A 27,230-nucleotide genomic window follows, 5' to 3' on the forward strand; every position below is an offset into this window, starting at 1 on the left:
TGTTTTTGAGACACCCGCTGACCTACATCAGTCTGTTCTGATTTGAGGCCTTTTCAGATGTTTCTCAGGACACGGCCTGCTAAATAATGAATCATGTGCACGGGAGGACAAACACACATAGCGGCCTCATGTCGGGGACTCAGGATTGTGTTTGCGGTCTGTTCACGCTGTCTGAACACATTGCAAGTGATGATGAGTCACAGATCAGTTTAGTGGGCTGTTTACAACCCCCCGACTCTCTCGCTGACATATTCCTGCTGCGAGTCGAGTGTGCGTGTGCGTTAATGTACCGACAGCTTGACAGTAATCAATGAAATGAGGCTGGAGCCACATTACGAGCACAGACCCCACGCCTCCTTCACATGCCTGGTGATGGTGGCGGTGAAGACAGAGGTGGTGAAGAGAACAAACGTGATGACAGCGGGATGGTTGTCATCATAACAACAGTGAAGCTGATAATGTGAGAATGAGCGTGATGAAAAGACGACGACTTCCAGAAGGAGCTCAGAGTAGAAGAAATTAGTCAAGATTGTCTTCAAATGAAGACGTGGAAAAAGTCAGCTACAGTTTGCCAGAAGGCACATGGGAGACTCGAGCCTCAATCTGATGTGTTTCCTTGTACAAAAATCCTTCTGTGTTCCACTTCACGGTGCAACCACAACGTCCAGTCAGATTTTCCTTCTACGTGACAACTCCATCCTCAGCATCCTTCTCTTGATATACCCCACCTTCAACATCTGTGGACGTCCAGAGCATCTCAATCCTGCCTCTCACTTCATCGCCAAACAGTCCTACCTGCTCTGTCCCTCTGATAAAATTCTTCATCTTGTTCATTCACGTTTCAAATGAAAATTTCAGCATATTCAGCTCCACTTCAGCTCATTTTGTCTGTTCTATCAAATCAAAGATACACCACATAGGGGCTCCTATAACTGTATTACATAATTTATCGCTTACTTTTACAGATTTGCTTTTATTATCAATCCCTCCTCCAACTCCACAATTCCTAACACATGTCTCAGTTTCCTCAAACATATCCTGCACCACCCTCACATACCTCTCTGCAAACTTTAATTCTTTATTTTTTTAAAATGTGTGTAATATGTGGAGCAAAATAATAATATTATAAATAATCAGATCATGATGAATAGAATAAATCTGGACAAAATGGCTGTAAAGCTGCTGCCAGGATTCCTCCTGATAGGATCAAATTAATCTTCCTCTTCGTATTGAGGTCAGCCGTCTTTTTTGTCTTGTGGCCTGAACAGACTCATTCTTCCACTTCACAGCTTCTATTTCTGCTCTCTCTCTCTCTCTCTCTCTCTCTCTCTCTCTCTCTCTCTCTCTCTCTCTCACACACACACACACACACACACACACACACACACACACACACACACACACACTCTCTCTCTCTCTTGTCATTATGGAGTATGTCAGTTAATCATTCTTCCTTCTCTTCAGTCATTAATATTTTTGATACTATCTGTTTAGGAAGATTACATTTTTGCTACAGGACAATCAAGCAATAGTGTACCTTGCTCAAGGGTATCAGAACATACACACACACAAACACACACACATCTGCCTATAAAATAAAAGCAGGAATTTTTGCTTTAATCTAAAGCGGGGAGGGTGAATTCCTCAGAGACGAGTCAGGGCAGGATTCAAACCCCAAATACCTGCATGTCTGTGTGACCTTAAAAATAATAATAATAAACTCTGTTACGATTACATTACATTGTGCATTTATTAAAGTTGCCCACACACACTTGAAACACTTTGAAGAAAGTATGTTTCCTGTGTCATTTCTCCTTTTATCAGTTCCTCCTGAGTCCCAGTTGCTTGGGACTCCGGCGAGGACGGTCGCATCTCCTCCTCTCTCCTCTCCTTCTGTGTTTTTTCTCCATCTCTGTCCCAACCTTCAAAAGTCCCAACTTCACCAGACTGTGTATTCTTCAAACTATATTTGGAATAACCATGGAATTGATCAGCTGGTCTGTCAACGCTATTGACACCTTTTTTTTTTTTCAACAAGTAATCAGAGCTGGGGGACCCTTTTTTTTTTTCAACAAGTAATCAGAGCTGGGGGACCCTGCGTGACCAGATGGAACTTATCCTGTGGACTATGTTCTCGACACCTGGGAGAAGTGGCATGTCGGGTGCTTGGCACCATTCTGCATGGAAGATGCCGCCAAAACCACAACCCCACATCTGTCTGTCATGATTAACGAGGCGGGCAAGATGGTACAATCTCAGACTGCGTTAATTTTTGAATTTAAACACAAGTGGAAACCACCTTGGCACAATTTGTCTGCCCTGCAAAGGAACTGATGTTGGAGAGCAGTGAATATTCACAATTGGATCTGAACGGTTAAAGAGAGGCCGTATTGGAATTCTGTGTCTCTTTGCCTAACCCAAACATGGCAGCCTTATCAGCTACCGAAGGTGAAAATGCCCCACTCTTTTTCTACAGAAGGATTTCAACGGCCTTGGTGAAACATTTGGCTCCTTCTTCATTTTGCCCTCCCCTACAGACTCTACGCACACAGGGACAGAGACCAATACGAACTCATCTGCACACATGACACACGCCCCCCAACCTCCCTTGTGTTTCTGTCCCCACCCCTGCCCCACCCCAGCCTCCACTCTGCCACTCCGAGAGGCTGCGCAGTGCACCCCCCAAGTCGGCTGCGCGGGACTCTGCTGCGGCCTACACTCACTTTGCCTCAATTCAGATGATGGACTGCTTCAAATTCTAGCGTACATAAACAAATCAAATGTATATGTGCGGTTGTTTTAATTCTGATGCGTGCCATTATCATGTTCAACCAGTAATAATTGTGGATTAATTGCTGTATTTCTTAGGTAATTGGGTATGAAGATAATTTCGTTGCAATGACAATAAATCATCATTCATTCATCCTCAACATTCTGCCTTTTTCCATTTGACATCATATGATACTACACACCATGACAGGACTCACAGATTAAACAGGCTTGAATAAATGTTTGAGATCTATAAAATTACAGTATTTCACATTTGCTGAAACACATTTTGGGAAACCTCACACCCTTTTCTCAAAACTGTAAACACAAAACCCAAATGCTGAAGTTAGATTCACAGAACCTCTGAATCCTCTTTGCATAATCAAATAATCACCTCAGAACAGTTTGAACTGTGCTCAAAACCCAAACAGGTGTTCAATCTCTCACACAGTCAGTAAAAATAAGAACATGACTGAATAGTTGTTACACTCTACATCAAAAATGTGAGAACACAGTGTTCAGGGCACATAGTTTGGAAAAACAGTAAGTTTATTCCTATAGTAAATACAGTGTGTTTTCAAAAATGCACTAAGCCGTGCAAATACTGTGAGAAATACAGTACAGAATGTCTGGATACAACACTTGCCTATAGTACAATACTATATAAACACAGTACTGCAAAAGGCCAAATGACAGACAAAATTGAAGTGAAAAGCACATTACAGTCAACTGTTAATGTAACTGAAAAATCAAACTCAATCCTCAAACAACGAGACTCCTCCTCCTCCGACTCAGACTGAACGCGGCTCCATTAATAAAAATCCATCCGTGTGGTTTTTCCATGGCATCCAGTTCAAACATTCTCTGTAAAAACAGATAAAGCTTTGCAAGTGTTACAGAAAGACAAACCTGTGCTGTGGAGTGCAAATACTCCTGATTTACATACATTACAATAAAGTGTAGCTTGACCCTAGTAAGTAGTATACTGTAGTATTGTGTAAACAATCAGTAAAGAATGTGTCATTTTCAGTGTACACATATTTTCACATGCTGAAATCGTTGATCTTTGACCCTTTCTGAGTTCCACCCTCATGTGGTACCGAGCACCTTAAATATGCATCCACTCGTCTGCTACACCTTCTTAGTCTCCCGGTGTGCTGCCAGAGTCTATGATTTCAGTGGTATTAGTACCTGTCATTAAGGACGATGGAGGTAATACCACATCCAAGGACAACTATCGGTAGAGGTGGGCGGATTGATCCTAATATCGATAATATCGATACCAATGCTGGTATTGATATTGAACGATCCTCGTGTAAAAAGATCGATACTCAAGCTTTTTTTTTCTCTCCTGCATGCACTGACTGCTGTGCACGCAGATTCATCAAAGTCTACTCTCTGTCTGTAAGAGCAGTGCTGCGCTGTGTCACACAACACAGAGCAGCGCACCCTCCCCCCTCTGGTCTTTTGTTGTTGCGCCGTCACGTGGCTCAGTGGTGCCAGCCAGTTTTGTTGTGGTGTGTTAATTTTGTTGTATTGTGGTTTGTCAGCCCTCTAAATCAAATCAAATCAAATCAATTTAATTTATATAGCGCCAAATCACAACAAACAGTTGCCCCAAGGCGCTTTACCCAAGGCTCTACCTCAGGAGATTTAGTTTTAAGTTGTGTTGAGTGATATTTTTTAAACAAAAATGTTGATTGTGATAATAAAGTATTTTGTTGTCACGTACAATGTTTGGTGAAATTCTATCCTAGGTCTTTTGGATCCTTTGGACCTATGAAGCTTAAATATGGAAAAGTATCAGGATCGGTATCGATACTGGCAATACTGGGTCTGTATTTACTTGGTATCGGATCAATACCAAAATTCCCGGTATCGCCCACCTCTAACTATCGGCCCATAGCATTAGCTAGTATTGTTAGCAAAATTCTGAAAATTATATGATTAAATTGCATGTCTGAATACATGAAAACCAACCCCGTGTTATGTGGGCCGCTGAAGAGGAGGTACTGCTGGCCCACCACCACCAGAGGGCGCCCTGCCTGGAGTGCGGGCTCCAGGCACCAGAGGGCGCCGCCGCCTCACGGGAGCAGCCTCGGTGACAGCTGATATCGTTTTTACCGGAGAGGTAACGTATTGACGCTAACAGAGTGTATCTTTTTTGGATTGAGCTAGTTATTTGTATTACTGTTCCAACGAGAGCTGGAGGTAACTTTCCTGCTGTTCGGAGTCCTGGGTGCAAACGCGCCCCCATCTGACTGTACTTTGTTTCCTCGCCAGCAGTACCAGGTCCGACACGCGGAGGCAGTGGCCACCTGGGAGTTCGGGACTTGGCGGCTCCAGTATTCCCGGGGTCCTGTGGCGGAGGAAGCCGTGTGGTTCCGGTCTTACCTTGGAGAGGCGTCTCCTATCTTCGAGCCTGCCCACACGACACTTTTGTGAATTGACTGTTGTCCGTTTCTGTGATTGGTTGTATTCGTTGTGCACATTCACAACAGTAAAACGTTGTTATTTGACTTTCTTCATTGTCCGTTCATTTGCGCCCCCTGTTGTGGGTCCGTGTTCCTACACTTTCCCAACACCCCGATCAGCTTGGCTTCAAAAAGAAGCACGGCACAGACCAGTGTACGTGTGATGAAAGAAGAGTGTTTAATGGCAGTGTGTTTACATGTTTCCTTGATGCTTCAACAGGGTAAATCACTCAGTATAATATGAAGGTGTCATCAGGAGAGGAGTTCCTGATTATACTGTCAGATTACTGGTGGTATCGTATGCTAACCAGAAAATGTGTATCAGATGGGTGAATGATCTCTCTAATGGTGTCAGACAGGGTGGCATTTTGTCTCCTCATTTATTTCATATCTACACGAATGACCTGAACCACAGGCTAAATATTAGTCATGTTGGCTGCTATTACAGTGGCACACTAATTAACCTCATTATGTATGCAGATGACCTGATGCTAATTGCACCCTAAGTGGCAGGACTCAACAAACTGTTGAAAGCATGTGAGCTGTTTGGTGATAAACACTGTGTACTACACAACCCCAAGAAGAGTGCTGTCATGTCCTTTCGGGCCAGCTGTCTAAATGGGGCGGATTTCCCACAGTTTAAACTGAACGGTGACATACTGAAAGAAGCTGACTCATGTAGATACCTCGGACACATAATCAGTAATGACCTAAACGATGACCTTGATATAGCCAGACAACGCAGGCAGCTACATGTCAAAGGGAATATGATCCTACAAAAATTCCATATGTGTAATCTTGATGTTAAATTAACCTTGTTTTGTTCATACTGCTCGTCTGTGTACACAGCTCAACTTTGGTGGAACTACAAAAAAAAAAAAATTGCCGGTCACCCTCTGCACACAGTCATCAGCAACCAGAGGAGTCTCTTCAGACCCCACAGACTGCTCTTTCCCAAGTGCAGGACCAACAGACTGAAAAACTCCTCACTCAGGGGGAGGAGAAGCAACAGGAAGACAGAGGATGGGAAGGAGAGGAACAGTAGTAGCCAGTAAAGCAGTATTGATCAATATGCCTGGGTTTTACATTAATATTTGCAAATTGTTTTTTACCTTCACTTTTGATACTCGGTGTGCTTCTTACCCTGTGTGCTGCTGGAACCTCAATTTCCCCGAGGGAGTCTTCCCAAGGGATTAATAAAGTTTTATCTAATCTAATCTATAAACAAACTGTGTGTGTGTCCCATCATAACATTTTTAAATTATTCACTGTATTTTCCAAGCATGAGAGTACAAGTACAGCCTGCACAGTATTTGATATGCAGTGTTGTCAGGCTGTGATCAGGAATTTGGTATATCGGTTCATGCAGCATTTAGAGAAGTCTGTGAATCCTATCATATGTGCTGTTCTTAACACCATCTTAAAATATAGGTCCAGGATTTAGACCCACTGATTACGAATGTTATATATGAACTTCTCTGTGTAATTTTGTAACTGTCCAGATATGGACCTATGTACATATCATGTATCTATGTACTCTTGACCCAGGAATAAAGTCATTATTATTATTATTATTATTATTATTATTTGTTATGTGGGCCGCTGAAGAGGAGGTACTGCTGGCCCACCACCACCAGAGGGCGCCCTGCTTGGAGTGTGGGCTCCAAGCACGAGAGGCCGCCAGACCCAGAAGAAGTGACAGCTGTCATCCATCCCCTGCACCAGCTGTCACTCGTTCATCATCATCATCACCACCATAAAAGCCGGACTGCAACTCCACCTCCTCGCCGAGAAATCGCAACTACTGAAAAGGTAATTTCTCTGCTGACTGACACTTTGTGTGTAATAACCTGAACTTCTGTTGCAGCCGTTTTCCTGGAGTGTTGCCTTGTCTGCGGGATTGGCGTTTGGTGTGACAGCGACGGCTTCGCCTCACACTCCAACCCAGATAAATGGTTAACCAGGAGCTGCACGAGTGTGTGATTGGAGGTGGAGGTGCTCCCTCCTAACTGTGTATAGACTGTGGATTACTGAGTGTGCGGACTCACACTCATTCATCTTATCTCTGCTTTCTGCCAGCAGTACCAGGGTCGACAGCCGAAGACAGAGGCCACCTGGGGACTCGGGACTTGGCGGCTCCGGTGTTCTTCAGGCCGTTGGTGGTGGAAGCCGTGTGGGACGCGACTTCTCTCTCGTCGGGGGTCTTCTATCTTCGAGCCTGCCCACACGTCACCTGGTGTCAATTGACTGTGCAAATTCTGTGAATTTAGTTGTGTATTATCACAACATTAAATTGTTACTTTTTGGCTTATTCATTGTCCGTTCATTTGCGCCCCCTGTTGTGGGTCCGTGCTACGACACCTTCCCAACAGGATTTCTCGGCCAATCGTCATGGATTCCGAGGGGCGTCAACCCGAGCTTGAATGGCCAATGGGAGAGCCAGGAGTGCAGGCGTCAGCGGGAGGTGTGTTGAGTGAGCTGCAGCAGATCTTAACCGCCTTCACGGCTCGGTTAGATTTAGTGACCGAGCAGAATGTCCTCCTTAACCGGAGGGTGGAGGCTCTCACCGCCAGGGTGGAAGCGCGCGATCAGGGCGCTGCTGCAGCCACTCCTCTGGCTGGTCCTGGGCCTGTAACAGACGTTCCACTGGTCGTTCAACGACCCCCCCCCACCGTCCCCTGAAGCATACATAAGCTCTCCGGAACCGTACGGGGGCTGTGTTGAGACGTGCACAGACTTCCTCATGCAGTGTTTGCTCGTCTTTTCACAGCGCCCTGTCATGTACGCGTTAGACGCCAGCTGGGTGGCTTATGTTATTAATCTGCTTCGAGGAGAGGCACGCGCCTGGGCTACGGCGCTTTGGGAACAGAATTCACGGCTCCTAACGTCTTATACTGGGTTTGTACGGGAGTTCAAACAAGTGTTTGACCATCCCAACAGAGGCGAGACCGCTTCGAGCGTGCTGCTGACAATGAGAAAGGGGCGCCGTAGCGCAGCCGAGTATGCAGTCGACTTCCGCATCGCGGCTGGAATAACGTTGCGCTCCGCGCCGCCTTCGTAAATGGACTGTCTCTGGTCCTGAAGGAGCACCTGCTGGCTAAGGAGGAACCACGGGATTTTGACGGGCTTGTCGATTTAGTTATACGCTTAGACAACCTTTTAAATGAGCATCATCGGGAGCAGGCCGGGGGGCGTGACTGGGCACGAGCCGTTCCTCCCCCTTCCGGTTCCGAAAAGGTGACGTCGTCCCCACGCTTCACTGCCAGAGAGCTCCGTGTGGCTACAGCTCCCCCTGCTGAGGAGGCTATGGACACGAGCAGGGCCAAAGTGAAAACAAACATCAGACAAAGGAGGCTGGCCCGCGGGGAGTGTTTTATCTGCGGCTCTTGTGAGCACCGGCAGAAGGACTGCCCCAAACGGTCAAAACTACAACGCCCGTCCTTAGTAACTGGGCTAAGGGTGGGCCATAACACGCACGCGGGGAAACCCCGCAAATCTGCACGAATCCCAGTAACGATCCTTTGTGGGGATTTAACCCTTCACGCCCCAGCACTGGTAGACACGGGGTCGGAAGGGAATCTGCTAGATAGCAGATGGGCAAAGGAAGTAGGGCTCCCCCTGGTGGCTCTGCCGGCACCATTGCAGGTGCGAGCACTAGATGGCACCCTGCTTCCATTAATCACACATCAGACACAGCCAGTGACCTTGGTTGTGTCTGCGAATCACAGGGAGGAGATCGTGTTGCATGTAACACCTTCTACCTCCCGAGTGATTTTGGGATTTTCATGGATGGTGAAGCACAATCCCCGGATAGATTGGCCGTCCGGGGTTGTGACGCAGTGGAGTGAAACCTGCCACCGGGAGTGTTTAGGATCCTCGGTTCCTCCCGGCACGACGGCTAATGAGGAGGTTAAAGTCCCCCCAATCTATCGGCGGTGCCAAAGGAGTACCATGATCTTGCTGACGTTTTCAGCAAAGATCTGGCGCTCACTCTTCCCCCGCACTGACCGTACGATTGTGCCATCGATTTGGTCCCGGGCGCTGAGTTCCCGTCCAGTAGGTTGTACAACCTCTCACATCCGGAACGCGAATCAATGGAGACCTACATCCGGGACTCTTTAGCTGCCGGGCTGATCCGGAACTCCACCTCCCCGATGGGTGCTGGTTTCTTTTTTGTGGGTAAAAAGGACGGCGGACTCCGTCCATGCATTGATTACAGAGGGCTGAACGAGATCACGGTTCGCAACCGATACCCGTTACCTCTGTTGGATTCAGTGTTCATGCCCCTGCATGGAGCCCAAATTTTCACTAAATTGGATCTTAGAAACGCGTACCACCTGGTTCGGATCCGGAAGGGAGACGAATGGAAGACGGCATTCAACACCCCGTTAGGTTACTTTGAGTACCTGGTCATGCCGTTCGGCCTCACTAACGCCCCTGCGACGTTCCAAGCTTTGGTAAATGACGTCTTGTGGGACTTCCTGCATCGGTTCGTCTTCGTATATCTGGACGATATACTCATCTTTTCCCCGGACCCTGAGACCCATGTCCAGCATGTACGTCAGGTCCTACAGCGGTTGTTGGAGAACCGGCTGTTTGTGAAGGGCGAGAAGTGCGAGTTCCACCGCACTTCTTTGTCCTTCCTGGGGTTCATCATCTCCTCCAACTCCGTCGCCCCTGATCCGGCCAAAGTTGCGGCGGTGAGAGATTGGCCCCAACCAACAAGCCGCAGGAAATTGCAGCAGTTCCTCGGCTTTGCAAATTTCTACAGGAGGTTCATTAAAGGTTACAGTCAGGTAGTTAGCCCCCTGACTGCCCTGACCTCCACCAAGGTCCCCTTCGCCTGGTCGGATCGGTGCGAAGCCGCGTTCCAGGAGTTGAAACGCCGGTTCTCGACTGCACCAGTTCTGGTGCAGCCTGATCCCGATCGCCAGTACATAGTGGAACGCCTCTGACTCAGGGATAGGAGCCGTGCTGTTCCAGAGCGTGGAGGCTGATAAGGTTCTCCATCCTTGTGCCTATTTTTCCTGCAGGTTGACCCCAGCTGAACGGAACTATGACGTCGGCAATCGGGAGCTCCTCGCGGTGAAGGAGGCTCTTGAAGAGTGGAGACACCTGCTGGAGGGGGCATCGTTGCCCTTCACGGTTTTCATGGACCATCGGAACCTGGAGTACATCCGGACCGCCAAGCGGCTGAACCCCAGGCAAGCCCGCTGGTCTCTGTTCTTCGGGCGCTTTGACTTCCGGATCACGTACCGCCCCGGGACCAAGAACCAAAAATCAGATGCATTGTCCCGGGTGCACGAAGAAGAAGCCAAAGCGGGGCTGTCGAACCCCACCGAGACCATCATCCCCTAGTCCACTGTCGTGTCCTCCCTCACCTGGGACGTGGAGAAGACCGTCCGGGAGGCCCTGGCAAGGAGCCCGGACCCGGGGACCGGCCCCAAGAACAGACTGTACGTCCCACCAGAGGCAAGAACTGCCGTATTGGACTTCTGTCACGGGTCCAAGCTCTCCTGTCATCCCGGAGTGTGTAGGACCATGGCAGTAGTCCAGCAGCGCTTCTGGTGGGCGTCCCTGGAAACCGACGTCCGGGACTACGTCCAGGCCTGTACTATCTGCACCAGGGGCAAGGCAGACCATCGGAGGACTTCGGGACTCCTCCAACCCCTGCCGGTGCCTCATCGCCCCTGGTCTCACATCACCCTGGACTTCATCACGGGCCTCCCGCCGTCCCAGGGCAACACCGTAATTCTCACGATAGTGGACCGGTTCTCCAAGGCGGCCCACTTTGTGGCCCTCCCGAAGCTCCCGACGGCCCAGGAGATGGCAGACCTCCTGGTCCACCACGTTATGCGGCTGCATGGGATACCATCGGACATTGTTTCAGATCGTGGTCCCCAGTTCTCTTTGCAGGTGTGGAAGAGTTTCTGTAAGGAGCTGGGGGCCACCGTGAGTCTCTCGTCCGGGTACCACCCCCAGACAAACGGCCAGGTAGAGCGGGCTAACCAGGAGCTGGAGCAGGCCCTTCGCTGCGTCACCTCCGCGCACCCGGCGGCCTGGAGTCACCATCTGGCCTGGATAGAGTATGCCCATAACAGCCAAGTTTCGTCTGCTACCGGCCTCTCCCCTTTTGAGGCATGTTTGGGGTATCAGCCCCCATTGTTCCCGCTGGTGGAGGGAGAGGTCGGTGTGCCCTCGGTCCAGGCCCACCTCAGGAGGTGCCGCCGGGTGTGGCGGACCGCCCGCTCTGCCCTGTTAAAGGCCCGGATGAGGGCCAAGGCCCATGCGGACTGCCGGCGTTCCCCGGCCCCCACATACCAGCCCGGGCAGGAGGTGTGGCTCTCGACCAAGGACATCCCTCTGTGTGTCGACTCCCAGAAACTGAAAGACAGGTTCATTGGTCCATTTCGTGTTCTCAAGATCATCAACCCGGCCGCAGTGAAGCTCCAACTCCCGGCTTCACTGCGGATTCACCCTGTTTTTCATGTTTCCCGTCTAAAGCCACACCACACCTCGCCCCTCTGTGCTCCGGGACCTACGCCGCCTCCTGCCCGGCTCATTGACGGGGAGCCTGCCTGGACAGTCCGCAGGCTCCTGGACGTCCGTCGTAAGGGCCGGGGGTTCCAATATCTGGTGGACTGGGAGGGGTATGGACCTGAAGAACGCTCCTGGGTGAAGAAGGAGCTTCATCCTGGACCCGGCCTCCTGGCCGATTTCTACACAAGACTCCGGACAAGCCTGGTCGGACGCCAGAGGCGCCCGTTGGGGGGGGGTCCCTGTTATGTGGGGCCGCTGAAGAGGAGGTACTGCTGGCCCACCCACCACCAGAGGGCGCCCTGCTTGGAGTGCGGGCTCCAAGCACGAGAGGGCGCCAGACCCAGAAGAAGTGACAGCTGTCATTCATCCCCTGCACCATCTGTCACTCTGTTCATCATCATCATCACCACCATAAAAGCCGGACTGCAACTCCACCTCCTCGCCGAGAAATCGCAACTACTGAAAAGGTAATTTCTCTGCTGACTTGTGTGTAATAACCTGAACTTCTGTTGCAGCCGTTTTCCCTGGAGTGTTGCCTTGTCTGTGGGATTGCGTTTGGTGTGACAGCGACGGCTTCGCCTCACACTCAACCCAGATAAGTGGTTAACCAGGAGCCTGCACGAGTGTGTGATTGGAGGTGGAGGTGCTCCCTCCTAACTGTGTATAGACTGTGGATTACTGAGTGTGCGGACTCACACTCATTCATCTTATCTCTGCTTTCTGCCAGCAGTACCAGGGTCGACAGCCGAAGACAGAGGCCACCTGGGGACTTGGGACTTGGCGGCTCCGGTGTTCTTCAGGCTGTTGGTGGTGGAGCAGTGGTGGCGACGCGGCTTCTCATCTCGTCGGGGTCTTCTATCTTCGAGCCTGCCCACACGTCACTTGGTGTCAATTGACTGTGCAAATTCTGTGAATTTAGTTGTGTATTATCACAACATTAAATTGTTACTTTTTGGCTTATTCATTGTCCGTTCATTTGCGCCCCCTGTTCTGGGTCCGTGCTACGACACCTTCCCAACAATTATTATTATTATTATTATTCAGGGAGTTTAGTGTTTTAGCAATTCGAAAAAACTGTAAACCACATCGCTTCATCTTGTATGTTATTGCACAAGATGTACATAGAGGGAGCTCTCCGCTCTCTGTGTGTGTATGTGTGTACAGTTATTAGACTTACATAGGTGTATGTATTCTGAGGGGGGCAGAGCCCCTACAAAATAGACAGACCCATTCAAACTGATAGGAATTACCAGGAGCTTTGCCTTCCTGATGTTTTAACCCTGACCTGTTTATGGATTTATTTGAAGAAGTGAGAACATGTGGCGTTTAAATTAAACTTCCTGGGTGGTCAGCAGCATCATACACTGAGGCCGTTTGGCCATCTTATCTTAACTGGCTATAACGCTATGACTGAATAAAACACTGCCACGGTGACTTATAAGTGTCACTGGTTCATTGCCAGATGTTTTAAAACAACTGCAGCTCATCAAACTTTTTTTTATTATAACAATTATTTGTACACACTTTTGTTGGAGAACTGCTGCTTTGTTACTTTAATCCAGAATCGTTGCAGGAATCACAGAGACCATTTTATAAGACACTCTCGCACCAGACTGAGTTTGAACAGCTTTGCACAGTACCAGGCTAAGATCCAAGTTGGTGCACCTTCGCTTGATTTCTCAAACAGCTCTGACTGGCTGCCATTAGCACCAATCCTACTGTGCAGGCACACCACTCGGAAGAAGTCAAGAAAACTCTTTCTTTTTTCCAGAACTCAGTTTGACTCCCAGGTACTTTGGAGCAATTTTGCATGTCAAGGTAGGCCGGTGTCGCCGACCTAAAAATCATTCCCCGTGATGACGCGGTTCACGGATTAACGCCTCATTTCTGCTTCAAACTGCGTCCAGTCATTATCTGTCTCAGCAACAGATATCTGAAGCTTTTGTACAACAATCATTTCCACATAAAAATCATAAAAGGCAGCAGAAGCTATCAGAGAGCCGCAGCTAACAAGCTGTTTGCTGATGCGTTTACTGCGCATCGGTCATTTCAAAGCGTGACTTGGAATGATATAAGAGGGGTTACTTTTATCATCTTGTGATTGTAGGACCTTTGTGGCCAGGACGGCAGTGGGATCGAACCCCCAGACTGCTCGCACTAAAGACCAGAGCTCTACCAGGTCAGCCAAAGAAGAATTCCCTGTTAGCCAAGCTAGCGGGAACATCTTTTCAATCTGGACTTCATCTTGCTACAATCTGAAGGTTAATAATCCATTTGATTGCTTTGGGTGAAGAGACTCTGTCAGACATGCTGCTGTGGTCCGAAATGCCGCATGTGCAGTGTCAAAACGCGGACCATTTTTTAGGGGTGGACCGTTCAGTCTGCGACACCGGGCTGCCCTGAGGTGAGATCAAGCTCGGGTCCCAAAAACTATGTAGTAGATGCTTAAAACTACACTCAACAAAAATATAAACGCAACACTTTTGGTTTTGCTCCCATTTTGTATGAGATGAACTCAAAGATCTAAAACTTTTTCCACATACACAATATCACCATTTCCCTCAAATATTGTTCACAAACCAGTCTAATCTGTGATAGTGAGCACTTCTCCTTTGCTGAGATAATCCATCCCACCTCACAGGTGTGCCATATCAAGATGCTGATTAGACACCATGATTAGTGCACAGGTGTGCCTTAGACTGCCCACAATAAAAGGCCACTCTGAAAGGTGCAGTTTTATCACACAGCACAATGCCACAGATGTCGCAAGATTTGAGGGAGCGTGCAGTTGGCATGCTGACAGCAGGAATGTCAACCAGAACTGTTGCTCGTGTATTGAATGTTCATTTCTCTACCATAAGCCATCTCCAAAGGTGTTTCAGAGAATTTGGCAGTACATCCAACCAGCCTCACAACCACAGACCACGTGTAACCACACCAGCCCAGGACCTCCACATCCAGCATGTCACCTCCAAGATCGTCTGAGATCAGCCACTCGGACAGTTGCTGAAACAATCAGTTTGCATAACCAAAGAATTTCTGCACAAACTGTCAGAAACCGTCTCAGGGAAGCTCATCTGTATGCTCGTGGTCCTCATCGGGGTCTCGACCTGACTCCATTGTTGTAACCGACTTGAGTGGGCAAATGCTCACATTCGCTGGCATTTGGCACGTTGGAGAGGTGTTCTCTTCACGGATGAATCCCGGTTCACACTGTTCAGGGCAGATGGCAGACAGCGTGTGTGGCGTCGTGTGGGTGAGCGGTTTTCTGATGTCAATGTTGTGGATCGAGTGGCCCATGGTGGCGGTGGGGTTATGGTATGGGCAGGCGTCTGTTATGGATGAAGAACACAGGTGCATTTTATTGATGGCATTTTGAATGCACAGAGATACCGTGACGAGATCCTGAGGCCCATTGTTGTGCCATACATCCAAGAACATCACCTCATGTTGCAGCAGGATAATGCACGGCCCCATGTTGCAAAGATCTGTACACAATTCTTGGAAGCTGAAAATGGCCCAGTTCTTGCATGGCCGGCATACTCACCGGACATGTCACCCATTGAGCATGTTTGGGATGCTCTGGACCGGCGTATACGACAGCGTGTACCAGTTCCTGCCAATATCCAGCAACTTTGCACAGCCATTGAAGAGGAGTGGACCAACATTCCACAGGCCACAATTGACAACCTGATCAACTCTATGCGAAGGAGATGTGTTGCACTGCATGAGGCAAATGGTGGTCACACCAGATACTGACTGGTACCCCCCCAATAAAACAAAACTGCACCTTTCAGAGTGGCCTTTTATTGTGGGCAGTCTAAGGCACACCTGTGCACTAATCATGGTGTCTAATCAGCATCTTGATATGGCACACCTGTGAGGTGGGATGGATTATCTCAGCAAAGGAGAAGTGCTCACTATCACAGATTTAGACTGGTTTGTGAACAATATTTGTGGGAAATGGTGATATTGTGTATGTGGAAAAAGTTTTAGATCTTTGAGTTCATCTCATACAAAATGGGAGCAAAACCAAAAGTGTTGCGTTTATATTTTTGAGTGTAGTTGAAATGACTGTTTCGGCATCCTTCTCATGATCTGCATCTTCATCACCCTCACCTGCACATGTCCAAACCATCCCTGAAACCTGCACTTCAAAGACTTTAACATTGTAAAAATGATGCGTTTTGGAACTTGGCTGAGGGATGCGCTCTAAAAAGTGTCCGTCTGGTTTTTATTCCTCCCCCACTTTTAAATGTATTATTTTTGTGTTTTGATGAGGTAAAGATGATGATTTCTTTATTTTTTTCTGGTTCCATGCTTTGCCTCCCTCGCGGTCATCACGTCACCTCCCCCCCCCCCCCCCCCCCCCCCATCTCAGGGGTAGAGTTACAGAGGGGGGAGGGGGCGCGCGGGGTCGAGAGACATATACACACAGAGAGAGAGAGAGCGACTCGGAGTCCAGGGGGAGGTGGATCCCTGTGTAGCCGAAGCTAACGCTAACTAGCCATGTTACGGTCGTTGCTGCTGCTGAGCGTCTGCTAGCGGGCCGCCCTGGACTCCCTATCCGCCCTGAGGTGCATCATGCCCGGCTGGAAGAAAAACATCCCGGCCTGTCTCCAACCGGACCAAGAGGGAGGTAAGACCGGACCGGAGCGTTCCGATCGGGTTCCGACCGACCGGCGACTGTGTCTGCCGTGCGCGTGCTCGTGCCATATGTATGTTCGTGTATTTGCGCGCGCGCGCTGTAGTATCTTAATTATCGCGCACGCTTTGGCGGGCTGGCGGCGGCTGAGAGAAAGTTGGTAACTGATAGCGTGTGAATGCGCGAAATCTGACGCAACGGCTGGGGTTTGCGTGACGTTCCGGTATGCTTGTGGGCTAAACGATTTTTTTTTTTTTTTTTTTAATCGGCGCGATCACCGGTTACCGAGCAGCAGGGTGGAAATTAGCAGTGTTCCCGCTAACAGACAGGCTAAGTAGCCGTTAAACCAGCGTGGCAGCAGCCGTTGGTCAGTGGCAGTTGAGGTAACGTCCGTGTAACGGGGCACCTGTACTGGGCTGTGGACGGTTGGACCACCAGGACCAGACCGGTTCTTGACGTCTCACATGAGATCAGTCTGAAATAATTTAGTTCTCGTCGCGCTAAGATTTTTAAGACCAAAAGTGTATCTTCTTTCTCCACATTTGTTTTGGTTTGTTTCCAAGTTGTTTCTTCGGTTAGTTTCTTGCTTGTAACCCCCCGAATGTTAGGTCTGACCACTTGGACAAAGTGAATCTGTTTCATTGAACTTTGGATGTGGGACAAACTTTAATAACAAATTGTCATAAAGTACTGAGCTCTGAGGCAACAGACATTTGGTGGCAGCTCTCCTTAGCTAGCCACGAAACATATTCCAAATTTATAAAAGCCTACTGCACTGGAGAATAAAACTGTTCCAAAAACAGGTTGGAATAGGTTGCTGTTACTTACAAGAAATGAATGGATAGTACAAATGTTATCGAGAGATTTTCTGAGCTAGCTGTTCTTGCTTTCTTGTTATATGTTCAGGAACTTAGCTAACTATTGTGCAACTCGTTCAAAAACAATGTTGTGTTTGTTTGCAAAAAAATGAATTATTTCAATACTAATGTGTTACTAATACTTTTAATTTTAATACTACCTGGACTTATTTAAAATTTAACCTTGCAGATTTGACATTAAATACTTAAGTACATGATGTTTTGCTGCGTCCTCAGCAACACATCATGTCACCATGTTTCCAGTCCGGCCTTTTTGCAAGAACGTGCAAATGAAATGTGCATTGAAAATTGCAAATGTGCCCAAGGTGGAGGTTTTGTCTTCTATGGGGGACAGAGAGAGATTTTGGAGCAGTGTTCAAATTACAAAATACAACTGGTCTTGTGAAAAATACACTGCATATCTTAAATTTTCTGATTATATACATATTGATATAACAATGTAACAATACAGTATTATACAGTATACAATATTAATATTAAATACAATAGTAAAAAAAGTAACCTACACCTAACATAAAGTATAGACATCTGAGCTAGTTTTATCTTCATAGAGGTTCTTGTGACATCATACTGTAACAGCAGTATCCAACCAGGTCTGAAAAGTTTCCATAATTTGGGGTAGTGACAAAAAATTGGTATAAAAATTATAATATTGAACATGGGCTTTGAAAGAAAAGATTGTGCCTGATCATGGATTCTGTTGTGCAATTAGCCAATCAATACACACGTTAAAGCTAGGCTATTGACTTGTCCAAGTCAGAAAGTTTCAAGTTTCCACTTTAGTTTGTTTCAAAGAAAGACATATTTTTAAAAATCATCATCATCAGCAAACCTGACAGAACATTTTTATTTTTTGGGAAGGAGCACGTTTCCTGTGTTTAGTCTGATAACGGACCAGCTTGTCAAGTGTGGAAGGTAGCGGGAGGATTAGGCCCCGCGATGTTGTGATCACGCAGTCTGTGGTCTGCACTGATCGTCTCCTATATATTTTTCAAAATCAAAAATCTCACAAAGATTGACATCAGGAGAATTTTACATGAACAGAACTTGATAAAATACACTTGCTGCCCCGACTGAAGGCTCCTGTTTCACAAGTGGGTTTAAAAGCATTGAGAGTTTGGTGGATTAGGGCGGTTTTCCTTCTTTTTTCCTTCTCTTCAGACTTTTTACTGGTGAGCGTTCAGTCAGAAGGTTCAGCTCTCTATTTTCAACTTGATTTGTGTTCCAGTCCTCACCTCTGGTTCCGACATTTGGGTCGTAATGGAATGAAGCCCATCGGTGATTGAAGTGGCTGAAATTAGTTTCTGGACTCATCCTGAAGGACGGGATGAGGAGATCTGACATCTGGAAGAAGCTCAGAGTTAAACTTCTGCTCCAGTTTGTGTTGAAGGGAGCTGATTGAGGCTGTTTGGCTGCTGATGAGGATGGTTCCTGGACACCTCCCCGAGGAGGGGCTTTTTTGGGGGGCATGTGGAACTGGGGAAGACTTTGGGGTTTGCACATGACATGCTGAGGGGATTACATGGACCATATGGTCTCAGGCGTTTGTTCTGTTCCATGACCCGGAGTACTGATGTGAAAATATACAGCACATTTGGGGTAAATTTAATGCTGTATGGATAAAACATAATTTATCTGTGAGGATGAATCAACATAACATGAAACCGTAAATAGTGTGTGTGTGTGTGTTATTTAAAGTTCAGTGTAAGTGAGAATAAAATTGTTTCTCCCAAACTTCCCTGAGGCTTGTATGTGTAAAATATTCCTTTTGTTAATTATTATTATTATAAATTTTATTTTCAGAGTTGTAAAACTGTCGACGGTGCACGTGGTGATAATAACACGACTGTAAAGCGTAATAGGGGTCACGCTGCGGTTCTTGGTGGGTTGCCAGAAAAATAAACTGTGAAATAGCACAAAGTGTCAAACAGTAAAATGGAAAAAAGAGACAAAACAAACAGCTGCTGTGTGCAAGAATACATCAGCCTCATCAAGACACCAGGACAAAAATAGATAACAGGAAAAGAACGGTGATACGTGTATTACTGCGCAGTACTAACAGAAACTAGAACAGGTCGAGTTTGTCCATTTAATGGTTTATACCCATTTTTATTTGTACAAATCTGAATTTTAGGAGTTTATTGAGGATTTTAACACCTGAATAGGAAGTTGTTGGTTCAAATACAGAACGTCAGTGGGTTTATCAGAGCCGACGGTCCTGTACGTACTCAATAAATGTTAAAACTGAGAGTGTCTGCGCTTCCTAATTTTTTCATGGTTTTTGATTGAGCAATTTGCTCAGTGGCACTTGGGCACAAAAGCACAGATGGAACCTTCGCTGAGCGGATACACACCCGCGCTGCCAACCGGGAGCTGTAACTTTACTCAAAGGAACCCCACATTTTCCTCTCTGGTTACAGGAATTGAACGTGTAACCTTCTGTTCAAAAGCTGACTTCTCTAACATCTAGTCCAGGACCACGATCCTCTCAGTGCCACGACCAGGACACGTAGCCGTGTTCGTGGCTTCAGTTGCTGAAAGGAAACATCCAGTAAATGTGTGTTAGTGATTCTCATTTACAGGGATGAAAGTGGAGAAACAAAAAAAAGTTGAAACCCAAAATTATCCCCGTACCCCTGAAAATTTTTGAATTCTAGAAGCTCTGAAATGCAAACTGGGGCTATTCCAGTTAGGGCAGCACCCATTTTGGTGAGAAATAAACAACTTTCCTTATTCAAAAATCACTCCTCTAGTAGTATTTAGTCCTTTTACTAGAATGCAGCAGTTTTCTATCTTGGCAGATGGTTCTGGAGGAAATCACTGAAGAAATGAAGAAATTGAAATATGGATTGACCAAAACAAATTGTCATTAAACTTAAATAAAACAAAACTAATGTTATTTGGGAACTGCAGAATGAATGAGCAAGTACAAATACAAATAGACGGGGTGTAAATTGAGTTAATGAAAATAAATTCTTGGAACAATAATAATAGATGAGAAAATCAGTTGGAAACCACACATCAAATAAAAACAAACCAAATTATCAAGAAGCATTTCAGTGTTTTTTTTTTTTTTTTTTTTTAAGCAAAACATGTTCTGGATCATAAATCACTCTTCAGTTATTTCTTTAGTTATGTTAAAAATAAACCTTCAAATAAATAGTTCAACAGTAAACATCCAGGAGTTACCAGGTCAGTGTTGTGTGGGCCGCTGAAGAGGAGGTACTGCTGGCCCACCACCACCAGAGGGCGCCCTGCCTGGAGTGTGGGCTCCAGGCACCAGAGGGCGCTGCTGCCTCACAGGAGCAGCCGGGGTGACAGCTGTCACTTATCACTGATGACAGCTGTCATCAATCACCAGATCTACAGAGGTATATCAGCAAGACGGCATCTCCACCTCATCGCCGAGATATCGCTCTACTAAGGAGGTAATATTCTCAGCTGACTGTATTTGTTGACAGGAATATCTGTTACTTGTGTGAGTTGGACAGTATTCATTCTGTTCCTTTTTTCGACGAGAGGTGGAGGTGGTTTCCCACCATACGTGTTGCTGGGTGCACACGCACCCACTTCTAACTGTGTTTGCTCCTCGCCAGCAGTACCAGATCCGACATGCGGAGGCAGTGGTCACCTGGGAGTTCGGGACTTGGCGGCTCCAGTATTCCCGGGGTTCGGTGGTGGAGGAAATCGTGTGGTTCCGGTTCGACTTCGGACCGATGTCTCCTATCTTCGAGCCTGCCCACATGACATCTTGTATTTGACTTCATTCACTATTGTAATCGGTTGTTGTTGTGCATTTTCACAACAGTAAAGTGTTGTATTTGGCTTTATCCATTGTCCGTTCATTTGCGCCCCCTGATGTGGGTCCGTGCTCCTACACTTTCCCAACAGGATATCTCGGCCAACGTCATGGATCCCGAGGGGCGTCAACCGGCTGTTGAACGGCCAATGGAAGAACAGGGCGCACAGGCGTCCGCAGGAGGAATGATCAGTGAGTTGCAGCGAATCCTCACCGCTTTCACGGCTCGGATGGATTTAATGACCGAGCAGAACGTCCTCCTTAACCGCAGGGTGGAGGCTCTCGCCGCACAGGTGGAAGCGCGCCCTCAGGGCGATGCTGCGGCTCTCCCTCCTGTCGACCCTGTGCGTAACAGTGACATTCCACAGGTCGTTCAACGACCCCTCCCACCATCCCCGGAAGCATACATAAGCCCGCCAGAGCCGTACGACGGTTGTGTGGAGACGTGTGCTGATTTCCTTATGCAGTGTTCGCTCGTCTTCGCACAACGTCCCGTTATGTACGCGACTGAGGCACGCGCTTGGGCTACAGCGCTCTGGGAGCAGAATTCACAGCTCCTTCAGGTGTATGATGGGTTTGTGAGGGAGTTCAGAACAGTGTTTGATCACCCAAATAGAGGTGAGACCGCTTCAGCCGTGCTGCTGTCAATGAGACAGGGGCGCCGGAGTGCAGCTGCCTATGCAGTCGACTTCCGCATCGCGGCTGCAAGGTCCGGCTGGAATAGCACTGCCCTCCGCGCCGCCTTTGTAAACGGACTGTCACTGGTACTAAAGGAGCACCTGGTAGCTAAGGACGAACCGCGGGATTTAGATGGGCTTATCGATCTTGTCATACGATTAGACCATCGGTTAGAAGAACGCCGTCGGGAACGAGACGAAGGGCGTGGCCGGGCACGCGTCGTTCCTCTCCCTTCCGGTTCCGACCGCGTTCCGCCCTCCCCACGCTCCACGGCCCCTGTGCTCCGTGTGGTGACAGCTCCCCCTGCTGACGAAGCTATGGACACGAGCAGGGCCACATTTAGGGCACCAGATAGACAGAGGAGGCTGGCCCGCGGAGCGTGTTTTGTTTGTGGCTCGATAGAGCATCAGGTAAGAGACTGCCCCGAGCGGTTAAACGCCAACGCCCGCCCCTAGAAACTGGGCTAGGGGTGGGCCGAGACATTCACGTGGGACACACCCACATTGCCACACGACTCCCAGTTACAATCCTTTATGAGGATTTAACCCTGAAGGCCCCAGCACTGGTGGACACGGGCTCTGAAGGGAATCTGTTAGACAGCAGATGGGCCAGGGAGGTAGGGCTCCCTCTGGTGGCTCTTACCTCGCCTGTGCAGGTACGGGCACTAGATGGCTCCCTCCTCCCTCCAATCACACACAGGACACCACCAGTAACTCTGGTGGTGTCAGGAAATCACCGGGAGGAGATTGAGTTTTTTGTGACTCCAACTACCTCCCGTGTGATTTTAGGGTTCCCCTGGATGTTAAAACACAATCCCCGGATCGATTGGCCGTCCGGGGTAGTGGTTCAGTGGAGCGAGACCTGCCATCGGGTATGTTTAGGTTCCTCGGTTCCTCCCGGTTCCCAGGCTAAGGAGAAGGTCAGAGTCCCACCCAATCTAGGGACGGTGCCGGTGGTGTACCATGACCTTGTGGATGTGTTCAGCAAGGATCTGGCGCTCACCCTTCCCCCCCACCGTCCGTACGATTGTGCCATTGATTTGGTTCCAGGCGGTGAGTTCCTGTCCAGCAGGCTGTACAACCTCTCACGGCCTGAGCGCGAATCAATGGAGACCTACATCCGGGACTCTTTAGCCGCCGGGTTGATCCGGAATTCCACCTCCCCGATGGGTGCAGGTTTCTTTTTTGTGGGTAAAAAAGATGGCGGACTTCGCCCATGCATTGATTACAGGGGACTGAACAAAATCACGGTTCGTAATCGATACCCGTTGCCCCTGTTGGATTCGGTGTTCACGCCCCTGCATGGAGCCCGAATATTCACCAAACTGGATCTTAGAAATGCGTATCACCTGGTTCGGATCCGGAAGGGAGACGAGTGGAAGACGGCATTTAACACCCCCTTAGGTCACTTTGAGTACCTGGTCATGCCGTTCGGTCTTACAAACGCCCCCGCGACGTTCCAAGCTTTGGTTAATGATGTCTTGCGGGACTTCCTGCACCGATTCGTCTTCGTGTATCTAGACGATATACTCATCTTTTCTCCGGATCCTGAGACCCATGTCCGACATGTACGTCAGGTCCTGCAGCGGTTGTTGGAGAACCGGCTGTTTGTGAAGGGCGAGAAGTGTGAGTTCCACCGCACATCTTTGTCCTTCCTGGGATTTATCATCTCCTCCAACTCCGTCGCTCCTGATCCGGCCAAGGTTGCGGCGGTGAGAGACTGGCCCCAACCCACAAGCCGTAGGAAGCTGCAACAGTTCCTTGGCTTTGCTAATTTCTACAGGAGGTTCATTAAGGGCTACAGTCAGGTAGTTAGCCCCCTGACAGCCCTGACCTCACCAAAAGTCCCCTTCACCTGGTCGGATCGTTGCGATGCCGCATTCAAGGAGTTGAAACGGCGCTTCTCGTCTGCACCCGTTCTGGTGCAGCCCGATCCTAGCCGCCAGTTAGTGGTTGAAGTGGACGCCTCGGACTCAGGGATAGGAGCTGTGCTGTCCCAGAGCGGGAAGACCGATAAGGTCCTTCACCCGTGTGCCTATTTTTCCCGCAGGTTAACCCCGGCCAAACGGAACTATGACGTCAGCAATCGAGAACTCCTTGCGGTGAAAGAGGCTCTAGAAGAGTGGAGACATCTGTTGGAGGGAACGTCCGTGCCATTCACGGTTTTCACTGACCACCGGAACCTGGAGTATATCAGGACCGCCAAGTGGCTGAATCCCAGGCAAGCCCGCTGATCACTGTTCTTCGGCCGTTTTGACTTCCGGATCACCTACCGTCCCGGGACCAAAAACCAGAGGTCGGATGCTTTGTCCCGGGTACATGAAGACGAAGTCAAAACGGAGTTGTCGGATCCACCGGAACCCATCATCCCGGAGTCCACTATCGTGGCCACCCTCACCTGGGACGTAGAGAGAACCGTCCGGGAGGCCCTGGCACGAAGCCCGGACCCCGGAACTGGACCGAAGAATAGACTTTACGTCCCACCAGAAGCTAGGGCTGCAGTCCTGGACTTCTGTCACGGCTCTAAGCTCTCCTGTCATCCAGGGGTGCGAAGAACCGTGGCAGTTGTCCGGCAGCGCTTCTGGTGGGCGTCCCTAGAGGCCGACGTCCGGGAGTATATCCAGGCCTGTACCACCTGCGCCAGGGGCAAGGCCGACCATCGCAAGGCTTCGGGATTGTTACAGCCGCTGCCCGTGCCTCATCGCCCCTGGTCCCACATCGGCCTGGATTTTGTCACGGGCCTCCCGCCGTCCCAGGGCAACACCACCATTCTCACGATAGTGGACCGATTCTCCAAGGCGGCCCACTTCGTGGCCCTCCCGAAGCTCCCAACAGCCCAGGAGACAGCGGACCTCCTGGTCCACCACGTCGTCCGGCTGCATGGGATTCCAACAGACATTGTCTCTGATCGCGGTCCCCAGTTCTCCTCGCACGTCTGGAGGAGCTTCTGCCGGGAACTGGGGGCCACGGTCAGTCTCTCATCCGGGTATCATCCCCAAACCAACGGGCAAGCAGAACGGGCCAATCAAGAGATGGAGCAGACCCTGCGTTGCGTGACAGCCGCGCACCCGGCGGCCTGGAGTACCCATCTGGCCTGGATCGAGTATGCCCACAACAGCCAAGTGCCGTCGGGTGTGGCGTGCCGCCCGTTCTGCTTTGCTGAGGGCCCGGATGAGGACAAAGGCCCATGCAGACCGGCGGCGGACCCCCGGCTCCTACGTATCGTCCTGGGCAGGAAGTGTGGTTGTCAACCAAGGACATTCCACTGCAAGTGGCCTCCCCAAAATTACAGGAACGGTACATAGGTCCATTTAAGATTCTCAAGGTCATCAGTCCCGCCGCAGTGAGGCTTCAGCTTCCGGACTCACTGCGGATCCATCCCGTGTTCCACGTGTCCAGGATTAAACCGCATCACACCTCACCCCTCTGCACTCCGGGTCCGACACCACCTCCTGCCCGGATCATCGATGGCGAGCCGGCTTGGACAGTGCGCCGGCTTTTGGATGTCCGACGGATGGGCCGGGGCTTCCAGTATTTGGTGGACTGGGAGGGGTACGGCCCCGAAGAACGCTCCTGGGTGAAGAAGAGCTTCATCCTGGACCCGGCCCTCCTGGCCGACTTCTACCGCCGCCACCCGGACAAGCCCGGTCGGGCGCCAGGAGGCGCCCGTTGAGGGGGGGGTCCTGTTGTGTGGGCCGTTGAAGAGGAGGTACTGCTGGCCCACCACCACCAGAGGGCGCCCTGCCTGGAGTGCGGGCTCCAGGCACCAGAGGGCGCTGCCGCCTCACAGGAGCAGCCGGGGTGACAGCTGTCACTTATCACCGACGACAGCTGTCATCAATCACCAGATCTACAGAGGTATATCAGCAAGACGGCATCTCCACCTCATCGCCGAGATATCGCTCTACTAAGGAGGTAATATTCTCAGCTGACTGTATTTGTTGACAGGAATATCTGTTACTTGTGTGAGTTGGACAGTATTCATTCTGTTCCTTTTTTCGACGAGAAGTGGAGGTGGTTTCCCACCATACGTGTTGCTGGGTGCACACGCACCCACTTCTAACTGTGTTTGCTCCTCGCCAGCAGTACCAGATCCGACATGCGGAGGCAGTGGTCACCTGGGAGTTCGGGACTTGGCGGCTCCAGTATTCCCGGGGTTCGGTGGCGGAGGAAATCGTGTGGTTCCGGTTCGACTTCGGACCGATGTCTCCTATTTTCGAACCTGCCCACATGACATCTTGTATTTGACTTCATTCACGATTGTAATCGGTTGTTGTTGTGCATTTTCACAACAGTAAAGTGTTGTATTTGGCTTTATCCATTGTCCGTTCATTTGCGCCCCCTGTTGTGGGTCCGTGCTCCTACACTTTCCCAACAGTCAGTTTGAGATGTTCACTGTGAGGATCACTCTGAAACTACAATGTATATATATATATAAAAAAAATACAATTTACAATGCATTTGACTGTTACATCAACAAATGCTGAGTCACTAATTATTATACTGAACACAAATATTCACTTGCTGACAGGCGACAGCTTAATGCTAACTTTAACATTGAAAATGCCATAGACATGCTAATGCGTTAGCATCGTTTAAGTTATAAAATACATCTATCAACCGTTTCAGAAGACCATAACAGGTCAGTTTAATATAAAAAGGTAAATATTACTCACAGACATATGCTCTTTAGGGTTTTAGCGGGGAAAAATGAAGAGAATGTGAAATAAAAACCAACAGCTTTGCTTCAAGGGCCCTTTGCTGCCCAACAAGATGCCTGATGGGGAAAAAAAGCGGAAATCCGCCAAAAAGTGGACATTTTTCATCCTTGCACTAGAGGTGGGCGATACTGGGAATTTTGGTATTGATCCGATACCAACTAAATACAGGCCCAGTATCATCGATATTGATACTTTTTCATATTTAATCTTCATAGATCCAGAGGATCCAAAACTTAGGATAGAATTTCGCCAAACAATGTACGTGACAACAAAATACTTTATTATCACAATCAACATTTTTGTCTAAAAAATATCACTCAGCACAGCTTAAAACAAAATCTCCTGAGATAGAGGGCTGACAAACCACAAAACAAGGGTGTGCTGCTCCGTGTTGTGTGACACAGCACAGCGCTGCTCTTACAGAGAGTAGACTTTGATGAATCTGCGTGTGCAGCAGTCAGTGCGTGCAGGAGAGAAAAAAAGCTTGAGTATCGATCTTTTTACACAAGGATCGTTCAATATCAATACCAGCGTTGGTATCGATATTATCGATATTAGGATCGATCTGCCCACCTCTACCTTGCACTTATCCTGCTCCATCACACTTGCGTTTCTGAGGCGATATTCCGATAAATCAGACTTTTTTTCAAAGTTTCCTCTTAGCTCTTGGAAAACGTTAATTTTCAAAGACAGTTAATTAATTTATTTATTTTTAACTTTGCAGGCA

The 27,230-nt window shown here is 48.7% G+C and overlaps 1 protein-coding gene across 2 annotated transcripts in view; it reads left to right on the forward strand.

Annotated features, from left to right (window-relative positions):
• The first annotated feature begins 16,202 nt into the window (after positions 1-16,202).
• The window catches only part of grip1 (glutamate receptor interacting protein 1), a 57,865-nt gene continuing 46,837 nt past the window's right edge, over positions 16,203-27,230 (forward strand). For both annotated transcript variants that reach the window (XM_034163004.1, XM_034163003.1), the window contains exon 1: positions 16,203-16,422. In XM_034163004.1, coding sequence (XP_034018895.1) covers positions 16,368-16,422 — 55 coding nt within the window. In that variant the 5' untranslated portion in view covers positions 16,203-16,367. The remainder of the gene's footprint in view (positions 16,423-27,230) is intronic.

The sequence above is a fragment of the Thalassophryne amazonica genome, chromosome 22, assembly GCF_902500255.1.
Source record: "Thalassophryne amazonica chromosome 22, fThaAma1.1, whole genome shotgun sequence".
Classification (NCBI taxonomy): Eukaryota; Metazoa; Chordata; class Actinopteri; order Batrachoidiformes; family Batrachoididae; genus Thalassophryne; species Thalassophryne amazonica.